This window comes from Symphalangus syndactylus, chromosome 1 (genome assembly GCF_028878055.3).
Source record: "Symphalangus syndactylus isolate Jambi chromosome 1, NHGRI_mSymSyn1-v2.1_pri, whole genome shotgun sequence".
NCBI classification, from domain to species: Eukaryota; Metazoa; Chordata; class Mammalia; order Primates; family Hylobatidae; genus Symphalangus; species Symphalangus syndactylus.
In genome coordinates, this window is record NC_072423.2 from 115,183,143 (window position 1) to 115,210,385 (window position 27,243).

General features: G+C 37.5%; 1 protein-coding gene across 2 annotated transcripts in view; it reads right to left on the bottom strand.

Moving 5' to 3' along the window:
* Positions 1 to 1,356: 1,356 nt before the first annotated feature.
* SACM1L (SAC1 like phosphatidylinositide phosphatase) overlaps positions 1,357 to 27,243 on the bottom strand; it is a 54,503-nt gene continuing 28,616 nt past the window's right edge. For both annotated transcript variants that reach the window (XM_055280209.2, XM_055280211.2), the window contains exons 8-20: positions 26,846 to 26,947; positions 24,370 to 24,455; positions 23,505 to 23,591; positions 22,921 to 22,989; positions 15,625 to 15,704; positions 14,855 to 14,953; positions 11,658 to 11,796; positions 9,081 to 9,150; positions 8,889 to 8,961; positions 8,072 to 8,165; positions 7,870 to 7,962; positions 7,093 to 7,150; positions 1,357 to 3,229 (exon numbers count right to left, since the gene is read on the bottom strand). In XM_055280209.2, coding sequence (XP_055136184.1) covers positions 3,093 to 3,229; positions 7,093 to 7,150; positions 7,870 to 7,962; positions 8,072 to 8,165; positions 8,889 to 8,961; positions 9,081 to 9,150; positions 11,658 to 11,796; positions 14,855 to 14,953; positions 15,625 to 15,704; positions 22,921 to 22,989; positions 23,505 to 23,591; positions 24,370 to 24,455; positions 26,846 to 26,947 — 1,187 coding nt within the window. In that variant the 3' untranslated portion in view covers positions 1,357 to 3,092. The remainder of the gene's footprint in view (positions 3,230 to 7,092; positions 7,151 to 7,869; positions 7,963 to 8,071; positions 8,166 to 8,888; positions 8,962 to 9,080; positions 9,151 to 11,657; positions 11,797 to 14,854; positions 14,954 to 15,624; positions 15,705 to 22,920; positions 22,990 to 23,504; positions 23,592 to 24,369; positions 24,456 to 26,845; positions 26,948 to 27,243) is intronic.

Below are 27,243 nucleotides of genomic sequence, written 5' to 3' on the forward strand. Positions count from 1 at the left end.
GACAAAGGGCTAATATCCAGAATCTACAATGAACTCAAACAAATTTACAAGAAAAAAACAAACAACCCCATCAAAAAGTGGGCAAAGGACATGAACAGACACTTCTCAAAAGAAGACATTTATGCAGCCAAAAAACACATGAAGAAATGCTCATCATCACTGGCCATCAGAGAAATGCAAATCAAAACCACAGTGAGATACCATCTCACACCAGTTAGAATGGCCATCATTAAAAAAGCAGGAAACAACAGGTGCTGGAGAGGATGTGGAGAAATAGGAACACTTTTACACTGTTGGTGGGACTGTAAACTAGTTCAACCATTGTGGAAGTCAGTGTGGCGATTCTTCAGGGATCTAGAACTAGAAATACCATTTGACCCAGCCAACCCATTACTGGGTATATACCCAAAGGACTATAAATCATGCTGCTATAAAGACACATGCACACGTATGTTTACTGCGGCACTATTCACAATAGCAAAGAATTGGAACCAACCCAAATGTCCAACAACGATAGACTGGATTAAGAAAATGTGGCACATATACACCATGAAATACTATCAGCCATAAAAAATGATGAGTTCATATCCTTTGTAGGGACATGGATGAAACTGGAAAACATCATTCTTAGTAAACTATCGCAAGGACAAAAAACCAAACACCGCATGTTCTCACTCATAGGTGGGAATTGAACAATGAGAACTCATGGACACAGGAAGGGGAACCTCACACTCTGGGGACTGTTGTGGGGTGGGGGGAGGGGGAGGGACAGCATTAGGAGATATACATAATGCTAAATGACGAGTTAATGGGTGCAGCAAAACAACATGGCACATGGATACATATGTAACAAACCTGCACATTGTGCACATGTACCCTAAAACCTAAAGTATAATAATAAAGAAAAAGAGAGAAAAAAAAAAAGCACCAAAAAAAAAAAAAAAAAAAAAAAAAGAACTACCTGAGACTAGGTAACGTATGAAGAAAAGAGGTTTGACTCAGTTCCACATGGCTGGGGAGGCCTCACAAAACTTACAATCATGGCAGAAGGTGAAGGGAAAGCAAAGCACATCTTAACACGGTGGCAGGAAAGCGAGAGATCAAGGGGGTAAATGCCAAACACTTTTAAACCATCAGACCTCATGCGAACTCATGAGAACAGCATGGGGGAAACCATCCCCCATGATCCAACCACCTCCCACCAGGTACCTCCCTCAACATGTAGGGATTACAATTTGAGATGAGATTTGGGTGGATGGGGACACAGAGCCAAACCGTATCATTTTGCATGATTTTTAGCATTCTAAGATCAAAAAGAAAAACATCACTTTCAAAGTACATGAATGATAGCAATAATAGAAAAGAATATAACATTTTATTTTCACTTATGGACATACAGTACATGAATTTAGAAATAAAATCGTCGCAGGATTCTGAAATACTGATACCTTAAGATCTAACACACTGATATTAGTCCATTCCCTACAAAGCAGCCACATTAGCAGTTCAGATTTGGTCTTTGTTGTAGCTGTTGACATTAAGTTCTTTAAGTGAAATGCCCAGCAGCATTTAAATAATATTTTACAGCAGACATGAATTAAGTTTCAATATTCCATCTTTGGAACAAATTATGCTTATTTACATGTTAACAGGTGGCTATATTTACTTACCCTATTGTGAGTTTAATGACTGATTTTAAACTACAGAGGGTTTTCCAGCTATTATTTCCTTTAGAGTTTCTAAAAGTAACAACTTACATGAATGTTTTATAAAAGCTAATGATGAAAAAAAGGTAATGCTGAAATAAAGGCGCTTTTAGAAATATTTAAGGACAACATAAGGTATTAATATTGGAAAAAACTGTACATATTTTCAAGCACAACACTGAAATATTGTAGCAGTGTTTAACTGAATTGTTTTAAAATAGTGGTAATTATACTACCTTACATACTGTTCTAATATTTAAATCTCTTAATTACAATTTGAATATACAATCTGACTTACAATTAGAACTATGCAGAGTTTCCAAAGCATATTTTTCAGGTTTGTTTTTGCACAAAAATTAATGTTTAAGTTGGTCCTTGATTTGGAGAACTATAACTACCTGGAAGCACTAAGTTTTAGACACATTCATTGATAGCCAACAAAATCCTTGACAGAGTGAAAAACATCAAGAGTACCATGCGTGGAAAAGCAGCTGTTGCCCTCCAAGTGCAATATGAAATCTAGAACAAGACCCTCTCAGAGGCCTGCGTGTTTCAGTGAGTGACCCTCAAAGAAACCAAAATGTACAGGAGGAAGTAGCTGACCAGTCATGGGCATCTTCCACATTGGGATAACCTTTAAAACAGAGGCAGCTTTGGACCTCTAGCGTAAGAGACAGACTTTACATTCTTTGATTTTATTTACACTTTTTTAAAAAGATAATCTGAATTCTCTCATCACACCTAAACTGCTGGTGCACTGGCAGTTCAAGCTGATTAAAGTCATGAGGCAGCCCACCAGAGACTTTAAAGAATCCCAGACCTCATCCTCCTCTTTCCTATCATGAAGTCACAGACTGTCTCATCAAACTACTTGATGTCTGTAAGAGACTTACATTTTATAAACACTGTTAGCTTATTACTGAACTTTTAAGAAAAGTCCAAAGATGTGTGGAAAAGTATGCCTGCTAATAGTGACCACTTCTACAATGACAATAATGAAACTGAGCTACAAAAATAATTTTGCTGTTTTAAATAATGAAAGGAGCTAGGTTTTTAAAATATATTACTTATATTGCAACAGCTAATTAAATTGACAATCAATAGAATACAATGAACAGATTCAGCTTCCATTCTGCAAGCTGAATTCAGGTTATATTTTAATTACAGAATAGCTTCAAATTATAAATCTAACTGTCTCAATAGTAAAGAGACCATCAAGGCAGTAACATCAGATCAATTCTGTCATCATCCTGCACGGAGCACAAGATGTGCTTCTGGATAAAGGCATTAAAAAGACTTTGGGCTGATGTGGAAAGTGGGTCAGTAAAGACTCCAGTTCTGCACAATGGAATCTTCCAAGCCAAGCCGCTTTCCACAAATACAAATTCAGTCTATCTTTTCTTTCTGGACCAGTCTGGGAGCATCGACAAAATCTTTGCCATTGTAAAGAATGATAAAAAATGTTCCAATGCTTGCAACTCCCCAGAAGAGCACATAGGCCAGTGTTTCTGTCCAAGTGTCACCTGTTGATATTAAGAAACAAAAAGCTAAATAAGTCGTTTGCTGATATCAGACCCAGTTTTCAGCTATTTAGCACATTTTGGCAACATTAAAGTTTACTAGCACATTCACAGGAAAGATATAAGAACCTCTTAATTAAGGTTTAAACCGGTGGTTCTCAAACCCTGGCTAGTACCAGAATCTGCTGCAGGGCTTGATAAAGCATCAACTGTTGGGCCCCAAGAATCTGCATTCTAACAAGTTCCTAGGTCCCAGGTGATGCTGATGCTACCGATCAAGAGGCTACACTTTGAGAACCACTGGACTAAACGATTTCATATTATATTATACAAATAATAATGATCACTTTTAGTATATTTTAATAATACAAATAATTATTAAGTTTAATTCATAGTTCTATAACAGATATGAGCTATTGTCAAAATACCTGCACAAAAAATTTTAATAGAATATTCATAAGTTATGAATACCAAACATAAGTTATACATAACTTTTCTGAAGTTATGTATATTTTGTAGAGTATTTTTTGAATATACACAAATATATAAAGCAAAAGTCAATAACATTTTCTTTACAGATGGGGTCTTGCTGTGTTGCCCAGGCTAGAGTGCAGTGGCTATTCACAAGCACGATTCCACTACTGATCAGCATGAAAGTTTTGTCCTGCTGTTTCCAACCTGTACTGGTTCACCATTCCTTAGGCAACCTGGTGATTTCCTGCTCAAAGAGGTCACCATATTGATGCTGAACTTAGGGCGGACATCTGATCAGCATAACACACTACAGACCAGAACTCCTGGGCTCAAGTGATCCTCCCACTTCAGCCTCCTGAGTAGCTGGGACTACAGGCACATACCACAGTACCCAGCCAATAACATATTTTAATGACATATTTAGCCCAACTCTGCTGATATGCATTTTTCAAAGTCCGAAGTTCATAAAGGTTAGCAGCAGGCCGGTGGGCAAAGATGTACTTTGTTTTACTCCTTGAATAGCTGAACCTAGAGAATAGCTTCTCTCTCTGCAACACTACTGGCCTCATTTGCAGACGGAGAAACATACAGGGAATAACGGCCAGTGAGCACACCAGGGAAGAAACGAGCATCCAGACTCCTTCCTAACAAGCCCTCAGAGATCATGCTATATTTGTTTTCTATTCTCTTTGAAAACCACAGCAGGAGCTAGAAATCAGATATTACCACACCCAAACATCACAAAGTTCATTATAACAATAAACTGACATGAGATGTTACCATCCACAGCATCCAATCTCTTTTTACTCAAAATATACTTGAATTTGCATAATTGCTCATTTTCATGGCTCTGAATTTTAAAATTCTTCTTGGACAAAAGAAGAAGGGCAGTTCCTTGTTAGCTACTCTGCTGGACACTTCCTAAAGGAATCATCCGTTTTATTCAGGCAGAGCTCTTGGTCTTGACTTTCCTGCCTCTCCAGAGGTTCTTTAAGTAAATGTGGGTACAGTCACAACAACAAAATGAACTAATTTAACAGTAGAATGGCTCCCCAAAAATGGCATGTGCTGGGCAGTGTTTTCAGGAAAGAAGGCAGAGGATCTAGAGAGGAAATGAAAGCAGGGCTGGCTGCTGAGGAACCGGCACACGCTGCCTCTTCCTTCCTGCCCCCAAAACCTGCAGTCAAGTCCCAGGCAATGCCTGTGCTTCAACCTGTTTTTGTATTGTAAGGTAAGAATGGTTTTTACAATTTTAAATAAACACAAAAACAAAGAATGTACAGCCATCCATAAAGACAAAAATATTTACTACCTGGCTCTTTACAGAAAAATTTTGCTAACTATAATAATAATAAGATGGCTCTTTCCCCCTACTCAACATTTCAGCATTTAGTCAAAACTACGCCACGACTGTCTACAGGGCTGAGCACTGGGGAATACAGAGATGAACAGGTAACTGAGCCTCCCTATAAAAAAGATGACAGAATTAGTGGTGGTGGTGGAGTGAGTCCTTAATTCAGCAAACATTTACTGAGGGCTTACTATATCCTGGACAAAGGAGATAAAACAATGAGTAAGACACAGTCTTTACCTTCAAAAAGTTGCTGATCCAGTGAAAAAAACAAACGAGTATGCAAATCATTACCATCCAAAAAGAAATACACACTGGGTATGTCAGGTACACTAAAGAGGTATACCACCTCTGAAAAATTACTCCCTATGTATTAATGGGGTTAAAAAAGGAAAGTGCCGGGAGAGAGGACCAGGAGTGCTGTGGAAATCTAAATAGAAGGTGAAGACTTCTGTGTGGGAGAGACACTCTGTGAGAGGGGAGCATATTAATGGTGCCCCGAGGATGGTGGAATTCAGAGAGAGGTTGGCTCAACGAATTCAGGATAGAGGATGAAGGCTGGAAGGTGCCTCTTCTTTCAGAGTGACTAGGATTGCACCTCCAAGGTCCAATACACCAAGTCTCAGACTCAAACCTCCAAAGTACAGGACATTACTCAAAGGAGAATAAAGAATACATTCTTCTCACTTTAATCTTAAATGCTTTATTAACTCAGTAACGTAGCAAAATATTAAGAGAAAAAAGAAAACCAGTAAAGACCTTGTCTCCTCAGGTTCTTAGGCAATTTTACTCTCAACCTTTAAAATTTAATGATAAGTAATATCTTAATCTATTAACATTTGAGTTGGTTAAACTATACATCCATAAATGGAATACTTTGCAGCCATTAGCAATTAAGAACATGGGAAAACATACTGCTCAGTGAAAAAAAGCATATAATGAAAATACCTATCTCACTTTTGAAAAAAAAAATCACAGACACTTATAAAGATTAAAACATCAAAACATTAAGAGTGGTTAGTTTCTCTCTCAAAGGTATGATGACAAATAATATTTTCTCCTTTTCTGCCCACGTGTGCTTTCTATAATTACTATGAATTACTTTGGTAATGTAAAAGGAAAATAAAATCTCAGGACTCCAAATTTACTATGCCAAAGGAAAAATAAACTTGGGAACTGAGTCTCACAAAACTACCCTTCTTTTGTTCCTAAGTAAACAGCTGCAAAGATAGTGGGCCACATATCCTCACAGATGGCCACCCTCACAAACTGTCACAAGCAAACTCCTTGTGGGCCCCAAAATCTTTACCCTAAAAGATAGTCCTGTTGAATCTCCCTCACCCTGACAATGTAAATTAACAGTTTATTTAATTTCTAGTCTTATTTAAAGACACGACTAGAAAATCATCCCTCCGCCCACCCCAAAACAAATGCAGATCTGACTTCTTTACCTACTTTGTCTTACATAAAATGCAGATTTACAGAGCAGGAGATGAATGCATAATTGTGTGTTCCTCTACCCTGTCCTTTCACATGTAACATGGATTCAGTGAGTGCTAATCAAAGCCTCACAAGAATGTGACCACTTATCTTACTACCTACCCTCCCCTTTGGTTTCCATTCCTCCTTCCCCTCCTGTACACTCTTTCCCCATTTAATACTGAAGTCCTTAAAACCCTCTTTGGAAAAAGCACAGGACACTGATCCTACTGTAGCTTGTGTCTCTTTTTCCTAGGCAGGTCCTCAGCCTTGGCAAATTAAGCCTCTAAACTGACTGAGACCTGTCTCAGACACTCATTGGTTTACAGTAATAAGAAAAACATGTTTTTAAAATCTGAGGTTAAAAAAAAAAGACAACCATCAAACTACTAGGTATGTTATGTTTCTTCCTGTCACATCTAATGACAAATTTCATCTACTCCACTTTACCCATTAAATTTAATAGGGAAACATCAAGTGTTCAGCGAACTCAAAAACTTACGATGTTGTAAAAGGAAGGTCAACATTCTAACTAAGAAATAAACGTGTGGAGCAGACTTACCAGCCATAAGCAAACAGATAATGCACATTGAAAAGGCAACAACCATGATAATAGGCAACTGGAAAAGACAATAGAAAGAGATCATCATTTAAGAATGCTAATCAATGGCTGCAAAATCAGTTGTGCATGCATTGCTTGGGAAAAGAATAAAACTTATCTGTCAGCTAATAGACAGCTAATATCTTTTGTCAACAAAACATTATTATTTATGGGTTCAATCACAACTGCCCTAGACTTTAGATGGGGGATGTGGTAAGATCGGAAGAAGCATGCTTTTGCTCCAAGCCAAAGAGTGCTAAATGGAAGGAGGATGCCCAAGATGAGGACCTAGAACACCAGGCCTCCCTTCCATTCCAGGGCACTTGACCCACTGGAAAGAAAATCCAGAGCGGCTCTTGCAGAGTCTGGTGAACAGAGGAGTCAAAAGGGAGAGAAGCATCAAAAATAAACTTTGCCTTCCATGTAACACATTTGTCTCTGGCAATTCCCTCAATGTAAGAGAACTGAAGTTTTCCTGAAATGAGAAAGCTTCCACATTCCCTTTGCTTATGTGAATTCACATGAAAAGGATGTGTGAGACAGTCTCAGGAAAAGAAAACAAATGCTCCACAGTTACTGTACTCCTCAGCCTGACCTCTTTGGAAAACTTAAGTATTTATATTTCATGTAATGAAATATAAAACAACATATAATGTTTTAAATTAAGGAGACTGAAACCATCTATACCTTCACACACAATGCTTTTAAAAACTTGAAAAATATAAAATGGTTTCTTACAGCCAGGAATTTCCAATCCCTTGGAACACTTAAAGGACTATGAGATTCTAATTCATCCACTGAATAGTTTCCAAGAAATAAGTCTATGGAATCCTAGAACAGAAAGGAAGAAATTCGTAAACTCAATGTGAGATAACATTAGTGATGAACAATGCAAAGATACAACCGCCTAATGCCAGGAAAGCATCAAATACAAACTTACTTGTCTAAATCCATCGGAAAAGTTGTTCTTATAATATCGTATCATTGAGTTCCAGCCATCCATTATAAGTCCCAAATGAGTTCTCTTTCCAGTTCTGGTTAAAGAGGTTAAGTTTTAAGTTACAGGTTTGTACACTGAATTCTCACACTGTTTTATGGCCAATAAGCATAAGGTATAGAAATAAGTGAGTGACAGATTTTGAAAACTATCCCTGAAAATACAGATACTTCACAAAAGAAATCACTTGTAGGTCCAAGAAATACCTATTTTCTTTCTAAAATATTACCAAAGGAGGCACAAAGAAACATACTAATTCCAGCTGCAAAGATAAGAAATATGAAGAGAAATACATAGCCCAGGTTAAGTGGTAGGACACAGCAAACAGACTAGAAATCTTATTCTGCTCCCAGGGAACCCACACAGCAGAAAAAGAGCCACTGCATGCATAATACATTCAAAATGTTCTAATTCCTCCTTACTCAGTGTGGTCTTTGAAAGCAGCATCAGCATCACCTGGGTGCTTTTTAGAGCACATCTCAAGACTGGTGCTTCAGGTACACAGTCAGGTCTGAGAAGCACTGTGGGGCAGTGGCTCTCAACCCTCCCCAAGCATCAGAATCTCCCAGGGTGGCTAAGAACACACCAGTACCCGGGCCTCACTTCCCAGAAATCCTGACTCCACAGGTCTCAAGTGAGGCCCAGATGCTGGAGTCTTGCTGCTATTGCTGCTGCTGTCTGAAAGCTGCCCAGGTGATTTTTAAAAGCACCAGGACTGTGAACTACTGATGTGGAATGCTATTTTAAAAGCATGGCTTGCCTGGTAAAGTCAGTCTTCAAGGCACCAGTTCCCGCATATTGCTTGGCACAAGCATTTGCATTGTCAGCCCAGGCTGTAGAAAAAAGTAAAAACAGCTGATAATGATTAAGATGACAAACAAAGTTCTAAATCCAGAATATTAATTTATTTCAAAATTTGAGCAACTTTGTCTATATTAAAGAAATGACCTACCATTTTTGTAAATCTTCTCAAATTCATCTTGTTCTTCAAGCTTTTGTCCCACATGCAAAACTCCTAGTCTCTGGAATAAAAACCACACCCAGATTTATGTGTAATAGATTTTAGCAGACATGATTTAGGAAGAAAAAGCAGTCCCCAAATTTTATCTCATGGTTCCTGGTTGCTGGATGCAGGCCAGAAATGTCTGTTGTCTATAGGGGGCCCCAGCTCGCAGCAGCCCTCTCCTGCCCAGGGCAGACTGCAAAGCCTCTCCTGAGGGCACCTTTGCCTTGCAGCCCCCACACTCCCTTGAGGGACAGCAGCAGCACTATACTCAGAGAGAGGGTCAGAAGGGAGAGTGAAAGCTGCTATAGGATTTCAACCGCTACTTCCTCCCTCCCTCTTACCCCCAGTCTTCCACTGCCTCTACCCCTTGAGACCCCCTCATATGCATCATCCCTCAACTTCTTCACCCGAGTCACCCCAGCCTTACCCTCTGTCCCACGGACCTTTGAGAATCTGATGAATGCCACCTAATCTACCTCCCCAAAAGTGCACACACACAGACATAGAATATCCCGGGGTTGCTGGGCCCCCTGAATCCCCTCTACGGACTCCCCTTTGGAGACCACCAACCACAGATGACAAGTCCCTGCCTTGTCTCAGACCATCACCTCTGAGAACCACCATCTTCATTGCTTACCTCAGATGACACCTCATCTCCACCTCAGAGGGAGTCATTCCCACCCTTAGACACAGCACAAGAGCCACCTTGGTGACCTTCAGCTAGGTAAGAATTCTGCCTTCATTGGCAGACTTGGAGAGGCACAAGGAGACAGTCCCTACGCTAGTAGGCAAAGCTGCTGGAGAGGCTCCTGCCCCCACTCTCTGAAGGTTGGTTAGGTTTCATAATACTATATATAGCATGTAAAATTGTAAAATATGGATTGCAGAGCCTAGTCCAGTAAGTTTTGGTTAATCAGCCATGGAACCAAACCATTCCTAATATTGTTTCTATTAAAAACTACACTCAGAAGACCTTCCAACAGACGAGGACATAGCACAATACAAACTACAGACTACTCCAACAGGGACAGCACTCTTCTGGCAGGTGTGACTTTAAGATTCAAGAACAATTCATTCTGAAGGGGGTATTTTACCTCCATAATTTCTTTCTCGGTATCATACAATTGTCAGAAATAAAGTTGAATGCTTACTAATTACCTGAACAGGAAACCATGTGGTATGCATTGTCTGCCCCTCACAACAAATGCCAATGTGATTTAAAAACTGGGGCTCTACATCTTTTTCATTCCAAATATACACAGAAGAAAAAAACTATTTTTCTCATCAGCATAGTCTAGTGGTAAAGCAAAGCTGTGTCAGAAACTTTTTACTTTGGAGTCAATATCCCTTGCTAGTAATAAGAGAGAGATAAATAGAAACAATCTTGAGGTGCTACTTTTGTATTAATGAAATAGAAAAAAAAAAAGAGGCTAGACACAGTGGCTCAAGCCTGTAATCCCAGCACTTTGGGAGCTGAGGCAGATAGACTGCTTGAGCCCAGGGATTTGAGAACAACCTGGGCAACATGGTGAAATCCTGTCTCTACAAAAAAATACAAAAATTAGCCAGGCGTGGTGGCACACACCTGTAGCACCAGCTTTGTTGTAGGTAGGTAGGATGGCTTGAGCCTAGGAGGCAGAGGTTGCAGCAAGCCAATATTGCACCACAAGGCCGGGCGCAGTGGCTCACGCTTGTAATCCCAGCACTTTGGGAGGCCGAGGCGGGCGGATCACGAGGTCAGGAGATCGAGACCACAGTGAAACCCCGTCTCTACTAAAAATACAAAAAAATTAGCCAGGCGTGGTGGCGGGCGCCTGTAGTCCCAGCTACTCGGAGAGGCTGAGGCAGGAGAATGGCGTGAACCCGGGAGGCAGAGCTTGCAGAGAGCCGAGATTGCGCCACTGCACTCCAGCCTGGGCAACGGAGCGAGACTCCGTCTCAAAAAAAAAAAAAGATTGCACCACTGCACTCCAGCCTGGGCAACAGAGCCAGACCCTGTCTCAAGGAAAAAAAAAAAAAAATTAAAATTAAAATATTGAATGCTGCAAAGAGTTCAATGAAATGGATTTACTTATTCATTGTTGGTGTCAGTGTAAACTGGTATGACGCTCTTGGAAAATAATATATTTATTCTCTTTAACCCAGTAATTCCACTTCTAGGAATTAACATGAAGGAAATAATTCAAGTTAATAATAACATATACAGATACATTCTCTACAGTGTTATTTATAAACCAAAAATGTAGCAATCTGAATGGCTTAGTAAATTATGGCACAACAATACAACCATCAGAAACTGTGATTACATAAATGCTAAGGGAAAATGGCAAAAGTGAAAACTGCATACACAGTCTGACCCTAGTTATGGAAAATGTTACATCCATGGGCAAGACACAAAAATAAAAAGAGCTGGGTTAGGGTGTGGGCGATGTGAATATTTTTTGTTACTGGGTTTTAAAGAAGATGTTTAATTTTTTGCTGTGTTGTTTTTCAATTAAAAAAAAAAAAAAAAAGCATTCGCACCTGAAGTTGGGCCTGAAGTGAACGACGAGCTAACAAACTCTGGATCACATTGGTTCTATCTAGACAATCCATGCAATTGCTTCGGAACACGCCTTCCTGGTTTGCCACCACCTGGCCAGCAGAGTCCACTAGAAAATAACTAAAACACATTTGTATAAACACTCTCATACCAAAGTAGGTCAGATTTACTAAGGACTTAATTCTTACAACATGGGTCTCATTTCAGTGACATTATTAAAAACTGTAAATTAAAAGGTCAGACAGGAATGTGTGGTCAGGCATATGTGATTATCCTAGACCAAAAAGAAGTCTAAATGGCTGAGGCAAGACAGCCCCCCATCCAAAAAATGGCTGAAGATTAGAGATCATCTCACCCCAAAGACGTGAAAAAGTAGAGTTAAGAGTATTAAAAAGGTTGCTGTGCAAATCAATCGTGTTTCCCAAAGCCAGATGAGGGTTTCCTCTAACATAATTATTCCAACTATATCCCTAGATGTCAGGGCTTTATGATTCATATACTATCTTTAGAATCCTCTGGGTTGCTTGTGAAAAAAAATTCCTGGCCTTGAGATCAACTGAATCAGAATCTCTGAGGCAAGGACTGAATATTTTGCATTAAAAATACTTTTAGCTGGGCATGGTGGCGCATGCCTGTAATCCCAGCTACTTGGGAGGCTGAGGCGGAAGGATTACTTGAGCTCAGGAGTTCGAGACCACCCTGGGCAACATAACGAGTCCCTGCTTCTAAAAGAACAGAAACGTAGCCAGGCATGGTGGTGCATACCTGTAGTCAGAAGGCTAAAGTGGGAGGATCACTTGAGCTCAAGGGTTAAAGGATGCAGTGAACTATGATCACACCCCTGCACTCCAGCCTGGGTGACAGAGCAATATCCTGTATCTAAATTAAAAAAAAATTGTTTTAATGCTTTTACAATTTTTTTTTTTTTTTTTGAGATGGAATCTCCCTCCGTTGCCCAGACTGAAGCACAGTGGCATGATCTCAGCTCACTCCAACCTCTGCCTCCCAGGTTCAAGTGATTCTCCTGCCTCGGCCTCCTGAGTAGCTGCGATTACAGGCACTCACCACCATGCCCGGCTAATTTTTGTATTTTTAGTACAGATGGGATTTTGCCATGTTGGCCAAGCTGGTCTTGAACTCCTGACCTCAGGTGATCCGTCTGCCTTGGCTTCCCAAAGTGCTGGGATTACAGGCATGAGCCACAGCCCCCAGCCAAAAAAAAAAAAAAAAATTCTTAAATGGGTAATACATGCAAATAGTACAAGATTTATAAAGAACAATTGGGTATTATTTGAAAAATCAGTTTCCCTTTCTCCCCTTAAACACCCAGATGTCTGTACTACAACCAACCACAGTTACCAGTTCCCATGTTTTCTTTAACAAGCTCCTTGATAATTCTATGAATTCAAAAATCTGACAACACACAGTGTGGTGGTTAAGAATATGGATTCAGGAAGCAAACCATCTGTTTGCTAGCCTTAGCATCATACGCAACTTACTAACTATAGAACTTTAAATAGTAAGCTTTTTCATCCACAAAATGGAGGTAACAGCAGCACCACCATTAGGCTTCTCTAAGGTTTGAATGAGATAACACATAATGCACATAAAGTACTTAGCACAGTGTATGGAACACAGCAAACAATGAATACCGGATAATATTAAATATTGAAACTATTCTTCAAAATCCAAAAGGAGGAAGAAAATGCAACAGATTCATCAAGGGCTAAATACAAATCATGACCTCAGGAATAAGAGCCTGGAAGAATGTGTTAGGATGAAAAATCTACATATGGATCACGCAGAATTGGTAAGGTTTGTTTAGAGTTGGTGTACATATATGTGTGTGCAAGGGTGTGTATGTGTGTTTGTACCCCATTAATACTTATAAAATCCTAGATATGTTATAAATATTATTGCTTAAACTATACAGTAAGTTATCATCTCCACTTCACATATGAAGAAACCAAAGTCTGAAGATAACTAAGTGGCCCTGGGTCATATTACTACTAAGAGAAAAACAAATTCAAACCAAGGTGTGTTGGATCCCAAAGCCCAGATTCTTTCCACTACCCCAAAAACCCTTAGAAAAGTCTTGAGAGATCATCTGAAAGTCACCAGTGAAAGCTCTGCTCTCCCTGTGGACCACAGTGAACGGCTACAAACACAGACTCTGGAGTCAACTCTCCTTTCTTACACTCTTGTATGGCAGCAGTTAATGGGTGAACCCAAGGAACTACCTCCTCCAACAACATGCCAGGGCCAGCCAATGTTTTCTCTGATTGGCCAACAAGAGGAGGTCAATTTCCCTTCTGTGTTTGTGACAAAACCTCACAGAAAAAAAGCAGATTTAAATAACTGTAGTTGATTACCTAATGTATATAAAAAGATATTTTTGAAAACTGAGCAAATGTCTATCAAAGAGGTTTTACTATATTATTGTGTAACAAATTAAAAAGTGCATTTGGGTTGCCAGGTTTACAACTATCACACACAGGCAGAAGAAAATGGTAGTATGATTTACAGATTCCTTCTTCTGGCTTTAAAATCGGTAAAGACTGACATGTATAGAGTACGATAAACCTGAACCAATGATAATATAGTACTGCAAAGACATTCAGACCCTTTGATCCATTAATCCTACTCTGAAGAATTTTTTTAAAGAAATAAATTTAACAGATGTAAAATATATATAATGATTCATGGCACCACAATCTTTCATGATAGAAAGAGGAAAGGAAATAAACCAGGTGCTCAGGGTGAAGAAAAGCACTTTCTTAGAACTATGTTATGACAAAACAGAATACAGAAAAGCCATTAAACACTATCATTACAGACACTGTACAGTTTAACAACAAAATACTTGTGATAGAATGTCTAGCGGAAACAAAATATTAGTAAACCAAGTTCAACTATATAAAAATTTGTAAATGTGTGGTAGATAATTTATAAAAATATGAAGACACCTGGCCTTGGGTCATTTTTAAGAATTTAAAAATACTTTGAAGTCACCAAGTCTCATCTTTCCAGTAAAGAAATTAAAAATAATAAAATAGTATAGACAAGCAATGACAATCCAGTGAACTGTATTTGTAAGTCTGCTGGATGACGCATAATAAAATATGACTGATAGATATACCTCTTCCCTCTACCTCCTTAAGGAAATAATATAGCTTACCTTAATTCATCTTGCATTTCTGCTACCTGATCCAATAAAATACTCAGTCGATCCCATCTCATATTTTTACATTCCTTATGGAAGTCAAAGGCAATGTATCTACCAAAAGAAAAGATATTCAGAAACAGACCAGCGATCATTCATTTTCCTTCTATTAATAATACCTTCATAAGCTGATTTTCCTCTTTATATCAGTGCATACATATTTCTTGGGAACACTAGAACCTCCTTCACTCTGGGTTTATCACTATACATATACTACACGCACACACACATCCCTTCTCATGCTCATACCTAGCAGAGAAAAAATATATATATATGACATGTGCAGATATAAACATGAAAATATATGCATATATCTATCCTCACAGGTTCTTCTGGGGCCCTCAGGAGGAGTAGAGGAGAAACACAACAAATGCTAGTGAAGTAAGCTCAAGTACAGCAATCAGGTATGCACTGCAAAGAGGCCTAGTCCAAATTCCTTAAGACAATTCTAGTGGCAAAGTATTATCTATGGAAACTCTCTGGAGCACAAAGCCTCAATGAGGGAATTTTAATCAGAGACTAAACTCAAAACTTGACTGAAAAGAAGTGATTCTGCAACATAAATTATGCTAGAGAAATTTCAAGCCAACAAAATATCATGCTTTGATCTACTATTGAAAAAAATGCAAGCTGAAACATATGTCTAGTGAGCTGTATGTAATCATGCACATATGTAAGTGCACATCTGATCTGAAAAGACCTGCAACAGATTTCTAGTGAGGTACCTCATCATTCCACTTCCCAAAGAAGACACCATTGTTGCAAATGTCTGCTCAAGTGGCTTCTCTGAGCCCTTCTGGTTAATCTGTAAAAAATTTCAAACACCATAGTTTTCAGTTTATTTCAAAGGAGAGAGTTGTATCAGAAAAAGGACAAACTAGGAAGCTCTAAGCTCTCATCATTCTCCCACAGAAACATCAAAAAAAACCCAGAAGCTGTCTGAGCCAACTTTGTAGGAGCTCTGAAAAACGATCAAAGGTTTTATAGTAACCCACCCAAGCATCCAATAAAGAAAAAGTCACTTTCAAAATGGTGGGAAAGTTTTGTGGCATTTAACTTGTCCTTGACCCAGCCCCTCCCCAGAGTGGTGACAACCCTAGTCTTACAAGGGAATAACTGGGTTCTCAGTTCCCCTCATCAAACTAGAGGAAGCAGACCAGACTTTATCTGCAAAGAATTGTGTATATCTGTTGTAACATGAAGGACTAACTCGTCTCTGTCCCACTATCTCTGAACACGGGCAGTAAAAATGGTGACCACTGCTTGTAAAAGCTACAAGAGGAACACAAACCAATGGATGCCTGAGGCAAAAAATTCTGTATGGAGACATACAATAGACCATCTAAAGGCTGGAGAAGAAGCTTGGTGATAATTCTTGGGAAATTAGGACTTTCAAAAGCAGCCATGTATATGAAGGAGTTTTGAAGGCCACCCACATAACCAGGCAAGATGCATGCTCAGAAGAGTCCTGAGAAGACCTTAAACCTTTACCACAGACTGATCCCTAGGCTCACAGCAGGCCTGGCTACTCAGTAAAGGACTGCCCCAGCATACAGCAAGTCTGCAAAGAATGGGGGACAGGGTTGTTCTCTCATTTTTGCTTTCTTTTTTTGTTAGTTTGTCTATTTCAGTTCTTGGAATTCAGTGAAACCTGTCAAAACAGCTGAATAGAAGCAAAAGGAACAGACCTCAGTGAACATACACAATAAGAAACAGTTTTGGCAAAAATAGTTTGGAAAAGTCTCAAAAAAAAAAAAAAAATGGATTAGTAGAGTCTTTATTCAAATAAAACAAAAAACCCCAGCAAACCCTAGGGGAAAAGAAGACTCTGATTTCCAGAGTTATAATATTATAATAATCAAACATAATTTTAAAAAAAATCACAGGTACAAAAATAAACAGAAAAACATGGCTCATTCAATGGAACATACGAAATTGACAGAAATTGTTCCTGTGGAAGCCAAGACAGGACTTGGCTTATTAGACAAAGACTTTAAAGCAACTGTCTTAAAAACACTCAAAGAACTAAGGGGAAACACAGACAAACAAAGAAATCAGGAAAACAATACATAAACAAAATAAGGATATCAACAAAGATAGAAAAATTATTATAAGAAGCCAAAAAATAATTCTGGAGCAAAAGAGTACAAAAAGTGAAATAAAATATTTAGCACTGTGGGAATTCCAGGAAGAGAGAGAGAAAAGGGGAGAGAGATTATTTGAAGAAAAAAAAAAAAAAGCCAAAACCTTACCAAATGTGATGAAACATATGAATCTACAAACCCAAGCTCTGAACTCTAAGGAGACCCACCCACCAAAAACATTATAATCACATAGTTGAAAGACAAAAACGGAATCCGGAAAAGCAGCAAGAGAGAGGAGACTCATCACACACAGAGATTCTCAGTGGGATTATCTGCCAATTTCTCATTAGAAATCTTGGAGGTTGAAGACAGTGGGATCATATATTTTAAAAGCTGGAAGAAGAAAAAAACTGTCAACCAAGAATTCTGTATCTGGCAAAACGTCCTTTAAAAATGAAGGAAAAATTAAGACATTCCTAGATAAACAAAACCTGAGGTAGTTCATTATTAAACCCAATCTATAAGAAATGCTAAAGGGAATCCTTCAGGTTGAAATGAAAGGATGCTATACAGTAACTTGCAGCTATACAGAGATATAAAAATTTCCAACAGGCTGGGCACAGTAGATCACACCTGTAATCCCAGCACTTGGGGAAACTGAGATGGGCAGATCACTTGAGGTCAGGAGTTTGAGACCAGCCTAGCCAACATGGCAAAACCCTGTCACCGCCAAAAATAAAAAAATTAGCTGGGTGTGGTGGCCCACACCTGTAATCCCAGCTACTCAGGAGGCTGAGGCAGGAGAATCGCTTGAACCCAGGAAGCAGAGGTTGCAGTGAGCCGAGACTGTGCCACTGTACTCCAGCCTGAGTGACAGAATGAGACTCCATCTCAAAAAATAAATAAATAAATAAATAAATAAATAAATAAATCCAAAAAGGTAAAGGCAAGGGTAAATATAAAAGCAAGTATTATTGAAATCCTGGTCTGTAGCTCCACTTTTTATTTCTACGGGATTTAAAAGTCAAATGCAGTCAGGAATGGTGGCTCACATCTGTAATCCTAGTGCTCTGGTAGGCTGAGGCAAGAGGATGGCTTGAGGCCAGGAGTTCAAGACCAGCCTGGGCAATATAGTGAGACCCCCATCTCTATAAAAAACACAAAAAACTTAGCCAAGATGGTGGTATGTGCCTATAGTCCTAGCTGCTCAGGAAGCTGAAGTGGGAGGATTCCTTCAGCCCAGGAGTTCAAGATTACACAGAGCTATGATCGTGCCACTGCACGCAAGCCTGGGCAACAGAGCAAGACCTTTTCTCTAAAAAATAAATACATATATACATAAATAAGAGCCAACTGCATAAAAATAATTATATATTGATGTTACTGAAACACAATATATAGATGCAATTTGAAATGTCAACATAAAAAGGAAGCATGAAGGCTTTACAGGAATAGAGCTTTTATATGCTTCTGGTAGCAATCCAAATTAGATACTTATAACATTAGGATGTTATATGTAATCCTCATGGTAACCACAAAGAAAACAGCTACAGAATATACACAAATGAAAATGAGAAGGTAATCAAAATATATCACTACCAAAAAAAAAAAAAATCAACTAAGCACAATAAGAGACAGTAGGCCGGGCGCGGTGGCTCACGCTTGTAATCCCAGCACTTTGGGAGGCCGAGGCGGGCGGATCACGAGGTCAGGAGATCGAGACCACGGTGAAACCCCGTCTCTACTGAAAATACAAAAAAATTAGCCGGGCGTGGTGGCGGGCGCCTGTAGTCCCAGCTACTCGGAGAGGCTGAGGCGGGAGAATGGCATGAACCCGGGAGGCCGAGCTTGCAGTGAGCCGAGAGGGCGCCACTGCACTCCAGCCTGGGCGACAGAGCGAGACTCCGTCTCAAAAAAAAAAAAAAAAAGACAGTAATGGAGGAAATGAGGAACAAAAAGCTATAGGACACACAGAAAACAAATAACAAAATAGCAGAAGTAAATCCTTATCAGTAATTACTTTAAATGTAAATAGATTAACTCTCCAATAAAAACAAGTAGACTGGCAAAATGGAAAAAAAATATGATCTAACTACATGCTGTCTCTAAGAGATTCTTTAGTTAGACCTAAAGACACTTATAGGTTGAAACAAAAAGGATGAAAAAAGATATTTTGTGCAAATAGTAATCAAAAAAGAGCTGGAATAACTACACTAGTGTCAGACAAAATACACTCTAAGTGAAACATTGTTACAAAAGACAAAAAAAGAACATTGTTTATTGATTAAATGGTCAATTTTCCAAGAAGATACAATTATAAACATATATGCAACAAACCATGACAGCCTGAAAATATAATGAAGCACACTGACAGAACTGAAGGGAGAAACAGAAAATTATATAATAATAGTAGGGGCTGGGCGTGGTGGCTCACACCTGTAATCCCAGCACTTTGGGAGGCCGAGGTGGGCGGATCACGAGGTCAGGAGATTGAGACCACCCTGGCTAACATGGTGAAGCCCCGTCTCTACTAAAAACACAAAAAAATTAGCTGGGCATGGTGGTGGGCGCCTGTAGTCCCAGTTACTTGGGAGGCTGAGGCAGGAGAATGGCACGAACCAGGGAGGCATGCCACTGCACTCCAGCCTGGGCGACAGAGTGAGATGCCATCTCCAAAAATAAATAAATAATTTTAAAAAATTGTAGGAAACTTCAATACCCTACTTTCAACAATAGATCAGACAGAGACGAATAAGAAAATAGAGAATTTAAAAACCATCATAAACCAATCAGACCATATTACTCTACCCAATGGCAGCAGAATACACATTTTTTACAAGTACACATGAAATATTCTCTAAGACAAACTATATTCTAGGCCACAAAACAAGTTTTAACACATTTTTAAAAATTCAAATCACATTAAGTACATATTCTGATCACAACAGAAAGCTATAAGTCAAGAATAGAAGGAAGACTAGAAATTTCACAAACGTGAAAAACAAACAACATACTGAACCACTGGTTCAAAGAAAAAATCCCAGCAAGAGAAATTAGAAAATACCTGAGACAAATGAAAACAAAAACACAATATACCAAATGTATGAAATAAAGCAAAAGCAGTGGTGAGGAAAATTTGTCGCTGTAAATGCATACATTAAAAAAGAAAACCTCAAAGCAATAAACTAATTTTACACTTTAAGGAACAAGAAAAAGAAGAGCAAACTAAGCCCAAAGCTACCAGAGGAAATAATAAATATCAGAGTGGAGATAAATAGAAAATATAAAAACAATAAAGTCAATAAAAGTTGAACTTCGAAAAGATCAATAAAATTCACAAACTCTTAGCTAGAATGACCAAAACAAAACAAAAGACTCAAATTACTAAAATCAGGAGTGACAGTGGACATTACTAGCAATTTCTGAAAAGTAAAAAGGATTTAAGAGAATACTATGAACAACTGTATGCCAAGTAGGATAACCCAGATGGGCAAATTCCTAGACATATAATCTGCCAAAACTGAATCATGAAAAAATAGAAAATCTAAATAGACCAATACATAGTAAGGAGATTGAATCAGTAATGAAAACAAACAGGAAAAAAAAAAAGTCTCCTAACAAAGAAAAGCCTGGACTAGATGGCTTTACTAGTGAACTCACCAGTGAATTCTACCAAAATTTAAAGAATTAACACCAGTCTTCCTCAAACTCTACCAGAAAGCTGAAGAAGAGAGAACACTTTCTAACTTATTCTGTAAAGATAAGGTTATCCTGATATCAAAACCAGACAAAGATATTACAAGAAAAGAAAACTACAGGCCAATATCCTTTATGAATATTAATGTAAAAATCCCCAACCAAACACTAGCACACCAAATTCTGCAGCATATTTAAAAAGTATATACCATGACCAAAGAGATTTATTCCCACAATGTAAGGCTGGTTCAATATACAAAAATCAATCGGTATACCACACTAGTAGAATGAAGGGAAAAAAAACAAACAAGCATCTCAATTGATACAGAAAAGTATTTGACAAAATTCAACACCCCTTCTTGATAAAAACACTCAACTGGATAACTTAGAAAAAGAAGAAAAGTTCCTCAACATAAAGGCCATTATGTGAAAAACCCACAGCTAATATCATATTTAATGATGAAAGACCAAAAGTTTTTCTCCTAAGAAAAGGAATAAGACAAGGATGCTTGCTTTCACAATTTCTGTTCAACACAGTATTAGTAGTTCTAGCAACAGCAATTAGGCAAGAAAAAAAAAGGCATCCAAATTGGAAAGGAAGTGTAAAATTATCTCTGTTCACAGGTGACATGATCCTAATATATAGAAAACCCTAAAAATTCTGCAAAATAGCAATTGGAGATAAGAAATTCAACAAAGTTGGAGCATACAAAAATCAAGACACAATAATCAGTTGCATTTCTATATACTAACAATGAAATATCCAAAAAGGAAAGTACAAAAACAATTTCATTTACAATAGCAAAAAGCAAACAAAAAAACACCACTCAGGCATAAATACTCAAAAATATATTTAAACAAGGAGGTGAAATGCATGTACACTGAAAACTGCAAAATATTGCTGAAAGAAATGTTTTAAAACATAAATAAATGAAAAGACATCTGAGTTGATGGACTGACAAACAACATTATTAAGATGACAGTGCTATTCAAAGTGATCAATCTGTCAATTCAATGCAATTGCTACTAAAATCCCAATGACATTGTTTGCAGAAATAGAAAAACCAAGCCTAAAATTCATAAGCAATCTCAAGGGATTTCAAGTAGCCAAAATAATCTGGCAAAAGGAGAAGGAAGTTGCAATTATCACACTTCCTGATTTTAAAACTTATTACACAAAGCTGTACTAACCAAAACAGTGTTATCCTGTCATAAGGACAGATGCAGAGACCGATGGAATAGAACAGAGCCTCAAAATAAGACCTTACATATATGTTCAACTGATTTTTTATTAGGGTGACAGACTATTCAAAGGAAAAGAACAGTCTTTTTATAAATGGTGCTGGGAAAACTGGACATCCATATGCAAAAGAATGAAGTTGGACTCTTACACCTACACCATATACAAAAATTAACTCATGTGCAGTGTTAAGAAGTAATACACAGACACACATACACAAAACAAAAATTAACTCAAAACAGACCAAAGACCTAACTGTAAGATCTAAAACTATAAAGACTCTTAAAAAGAAAATACAGGGGTAACTTTATGTTATTGGATTTGGTGACAATTTCTTGAATTTGACACCGAAAGCAGAGGCAACAAAAGGAAAATTAGATAAGCTGGACTTAAGCAATTTGTATACCAAGGACATTGTCAAGAGAGTTAAAAAATCAACCTAAAGAGTGGGAGAAAATATTTGTAAAGCACCTGTCTGCTAAGACATAAATATCCAGACTTCATAAAGAATGAATACAACTCAAACAAAAAACAACCTGATTAAAAAACAGCCAAAGGATTTACATAGACGTTTCTCCAAAGAAGATACACAGATGGCCAATGAGCACACACACACACAATGGAATATTCTTCAGTCTTAAAAAAAGAATGAAATTCTATACATGCTACAAGATGGATGAACCTTAAAAACACTAAAAAAGACAAACATTGTATTATTCCACTTACATGAGGGTACTTAGAATAGACAAATTCAGAGAGACAGAAAGTAAAATAGAATTACCAGGGGCTGTGGGGAGGGATGTAATAAGAAGTTAATTGTTTAATGGGTAGAGTTTCTGTCTGGTATGATGAAATGTTGTGGAAATGAACAGTGATGATGGCTGCACATTACGAACTACTTAATGCCACTGAACTGTACACTTAAAAATGGTTAAAATAGTAAATTTTCTGTCGAGAAAAAGTTAAGGCTTTTTTCCCCCCAAGAAACATAAGAAACATACCAGATTGATGATAACTTGTTTTCCATAAATAATTACTTGGGAATCAAAATGCCTTTGGAAACCGTCCATCTAGAGGGAAAAAAGTTACATATTTTACTGGAGTACATTATGTAATTTATAAATATAATTTAAATATTTATATTTTTAAAGGACCTCCTTAAATGTCTTATTTCTATATTCAAAAGAATGATGTCAGGATGTGAACTATGTCTTCTAGCTATTGTAAATGTCATCTAGTAATCATAAGCTATTTTACTCTGAGCTGCAACACTACCACTTTAATTCTGAGTACAACCTCATTGGAATATATTAAGTACTCAAAAAGCATAAAGTTACAAATCTTACTGAGAACTCTCAAATCCTTACTTGCCACGCCATTCAATCATAGTTTGTTTTTCTATATTTCTAACATGCCACCCACACACCTTTTGGTTTAGGGGTTTACTATGTGCTGGAACCAAGAAGAAGAGCCTCAAAGATGTTGAATGCTGATTTATGGGGAATAAATACATTCTTTACATGCAAATTATAATGGTATTAAGCTTCTATTTTTAGACAACAAAAAAGGCATGCAAGATACACACGTGATTTGCTACTTTGCTGATCTGTGGCAGTGGTTTGTACTTGAGGTTTGGTCTTTGGGACCAGAAAACAGGTATTGATCCTCGAGTCTAAAAGAAAAGAGAGAAATGAGAAAAGAAACACAAACATACTTGTTTTTCTCACCCTACTTATTGTCAAGGGTATATAAATTAATGAATATGCAAGGGAAAAAATTAATACAACCTACCAACAATTTTAAAAGTCCACGAGTATCTGCTCCTAAAGTTCATATTTGATGGAAAAACATTTAGAACTTTTTCTCCTTCTAGTTTTACATACATGGCATTTGTGTAGTAAGACAGTTATTTCCTTGAAATTCTAAATTTATCTATGAGTAAAAATTAACAGGTTACATCTGTTATATAATTTGGCATTATGAAAAATTAGAAAACTGCTTTATTAATTTTCAAATGGATATGTTTATGAACATATGAATATATTTGGCCACTAACGCTCTGGAGCAGCAAGTGGTACACAACTCCATAAGGCAACAGAAGAGACATCTCACAGTGGCAGGTAAAGTCAATTATAAGCCATCAGCTTGTCCTATCATCACTGCCCTGAATACGTGTAAATGGTTCAATAGACAGATGGCTCCATTTCCATAACTCTCTTTGCATCTCCTAGCCTACCCTCTCCTCTAGGGATTTAATTTAAGGGCAGGAAATGGCAGCAGGTTAGTGCCAGATTAATGGACTTTCCTTTTTTGGGGTGAATTTTTTCTGCACTGTAGATAAAATAAGAACGGAGGAGAAGGGAAAAGACAGAAATTTCAACATGACAGAAAATTATAATCCAAGCAGAAAAGGCCAACTCGCTGACTGCCTAACAGACACAACAACTTGCCTGTACAAATGAAGCTTTGCTCCCATTGTAGTGCACAATTTGTTCTGTTTCTACAAAGTTAGCTGCATGGCCTTCAGAATCAATTCCTAAATAGAAAAAAAATTAAGAATTAACTATACTGATTACATAAAGAAACACGTCAGAAACCCACTAATTCAGGTTAACTTGGAGAGAAGTAAGTCAGTTCAAATTAGTGGAAAAGTCATTATGAAAATACAATTCAAACAAATTCATTATACATGATCAGAAAACTAACAGAAGCTTGCTCACTTTAAACAGGCTTAAAGAGGAGTATTAAAAACCTATTAATAAATAGATGAAGTTGGTTGCTCTTAAATACATTGATTGTTTCTACATACAAAATTCCTCTAAAATAGTGTTTCTCAAACTTGAGACATCTTTTAAAGAAAAAAAAAATTCTCAAAGACCCCTGAGAAAATGTCCATAGATCCTAATTTGAAAAATACTAGTTTGAAAGGTAAAACTATCAATTTAGGTAATTATACTTAGTAACAACACAATACTCAACGTAAAGACAGGCCATTTTATTTATTTAATTTATTTTTTGAGATGGAGTTTCGCTCTTGTTGCCCAGGCTGGAGTGCAATGGCGTGATCTCAGCTCACCGCAACCTCCACCTCCCAGGTTCAGGCGATTCTCCTGCCTTAGCCTCTCAAGTAGCTGGGATCACAGGCATGTGCCACCACGCCCAGCTAATTTTTTATTTTTAGTAGAGATGGGGTTTCTCCATGTTGGTCAGACTGGTCTCAAACTCCCAATCTCAGGTGATCCGCCTGCCTCGGCCTCCCAAAGTGCTGGGATTACAGGCGTGAGCCACCACTCCCAGTGAATATAGGCTATTTTATAATATTTTGTTATAACAATGCAAATGTCTCCAGCAGATGCTTATACTGATTTTAATTATCAAAATGAAAACACAAAATCTGTATGTGACCCTCTGTAACTCCATGAATATGCTCACAAAACCTAGTTTGAAAAGCAAAGTGTTTGGATTCTTGATGCCATTTAGTTCTCTCAAATATTTGAAGCATTCCTTTAAAAATTTGTTTACATAATCTATTTTTACAAAGAAAAGCTTGCTAAGCAAAGGCAACTTTCAAGCTAGTCCCTGACCCAAATTACCAAATTATCAGAAAGAAATCAATGTATTTTTAACTGTGCCAAATATTTCCTAACATCCTTTCTGACATATTTCTTACATATAACATTTGCAGGTATATGTGAAGTATCACTGTTTTAGTTACCATATCACCAGAAGGGGCCAAAATTATTGAGCCAAATCAGCAATGACATGACTCCTCAATACTCTATGAGATTACTTGTCAGAAGCACAGGCTGTCCTTGCTTCCCTTCGTAATTCCCACTAAGGAACAACAACCAATTATTTTTAAAAGTGAGAGTCAGACTGAGAGACAGTACGTGTGCTTGTGTGTATGAAAGAAAGATCTTTATGAAAAGATTTGCAAAAGATATTAAGGAAAAAAAGGAGCCAAGGTGCAGAAAAATGTGCATAGAATATTATCACTGTCTAAAAAAGGAGGAAGAGAAGGGCACATATCTGTATTAGCGTAAGAATTATCCAGAAGGATAAACAAGAAACTAACATCTGATTAGCTGGGAAGGGGGTAAGAACCGAGCAGATGAGGTCAGAAATAGGAAGTATTTTTTATTGCATTAAAAAAATACTTTTTGATATTTGAAATATGTAAATGCACTACCTGTTCAAAAAATTTAATCAAAAACTATGTTTCCATCCAAGAAAATCTAGTTACAAGAGAGTTGCTAACTCTAATTTTGGTTTGTGATCTTGGCCAGGTCACTCACTCAATGTTATTCTTCCTCTGCTATGAGAGAGATTAAGCAAATAATCTCTACAACTTTCTGGCCCCAAGCTACAATTTATTTAATGGCTCACAGCCATAAAATATGCTGATATATTCTGGTTAAAAAAAAATACAAAGGTTGGAGAAACTCTTTTTCATAATGACAGTAAGCTTTAAAACAGGTAAGTTTAGTTTAGCAAAAGAAGCATGTTGCTAGTACAAAGCCTAGAAAATAAATGCTCAAAATATAAATGTTTACAAAGTTGAAGGCACAAAGCCAAATGACTAGCTTCATGCATGCAAAAAACCTAAAAGCAATACAAGAAAATACTAAGTTAGGTTACTGAAAACTACACTGAGTTTGGCTGTGCTTTCAGACATCCAGCAAACAACATGATCAGTTCCTCTTCAAGCAGTAAGCAGCAGCCTACAAGTATTACGTTAACATTTGCAATGTAATTACATAGCTGAAGCACAGAAGACCTACCTAATTATTATAATGAAGCAGGAGATAAATACTTAGCAAGGCTATTAAATGATAATGAAAACAAAATACAAAAGGTTACATTCGTGTCACCGTAAGACAAAATATTAATTACAGATATGATCCATGATGACAAAATTAATCTCACCTCTTACATAATAGCGCACACCAGCTCTGAAACAGCTCCTCCTCGAGATGAGAATCCAATCAAAGTATTTTCCATTAATAGAACATGAATGCATGGTAATAACTTAACCACATTAAGAAAAATATAACATATAATAGAAATCATAAGCAGTTTCTAGATTGTTTGAATCTATCCACCCTAATGACGGTCTTTAAGAGAAAAAATGACAGAGTATACAAATCTTCATGAATATTCACAAGCTCTTAGTACTATAATCAACTGTGAAGTTTTGTCAAGTTAATAACCCTATGACATGAATGTAGTATGTTTAAGAAGTTCACTATGGTGTTTTTATTTAAATGATATGCTTCCCTTTTCCTGATATTCTCAATCACTTTCTAAAGAATTATTAACCACAT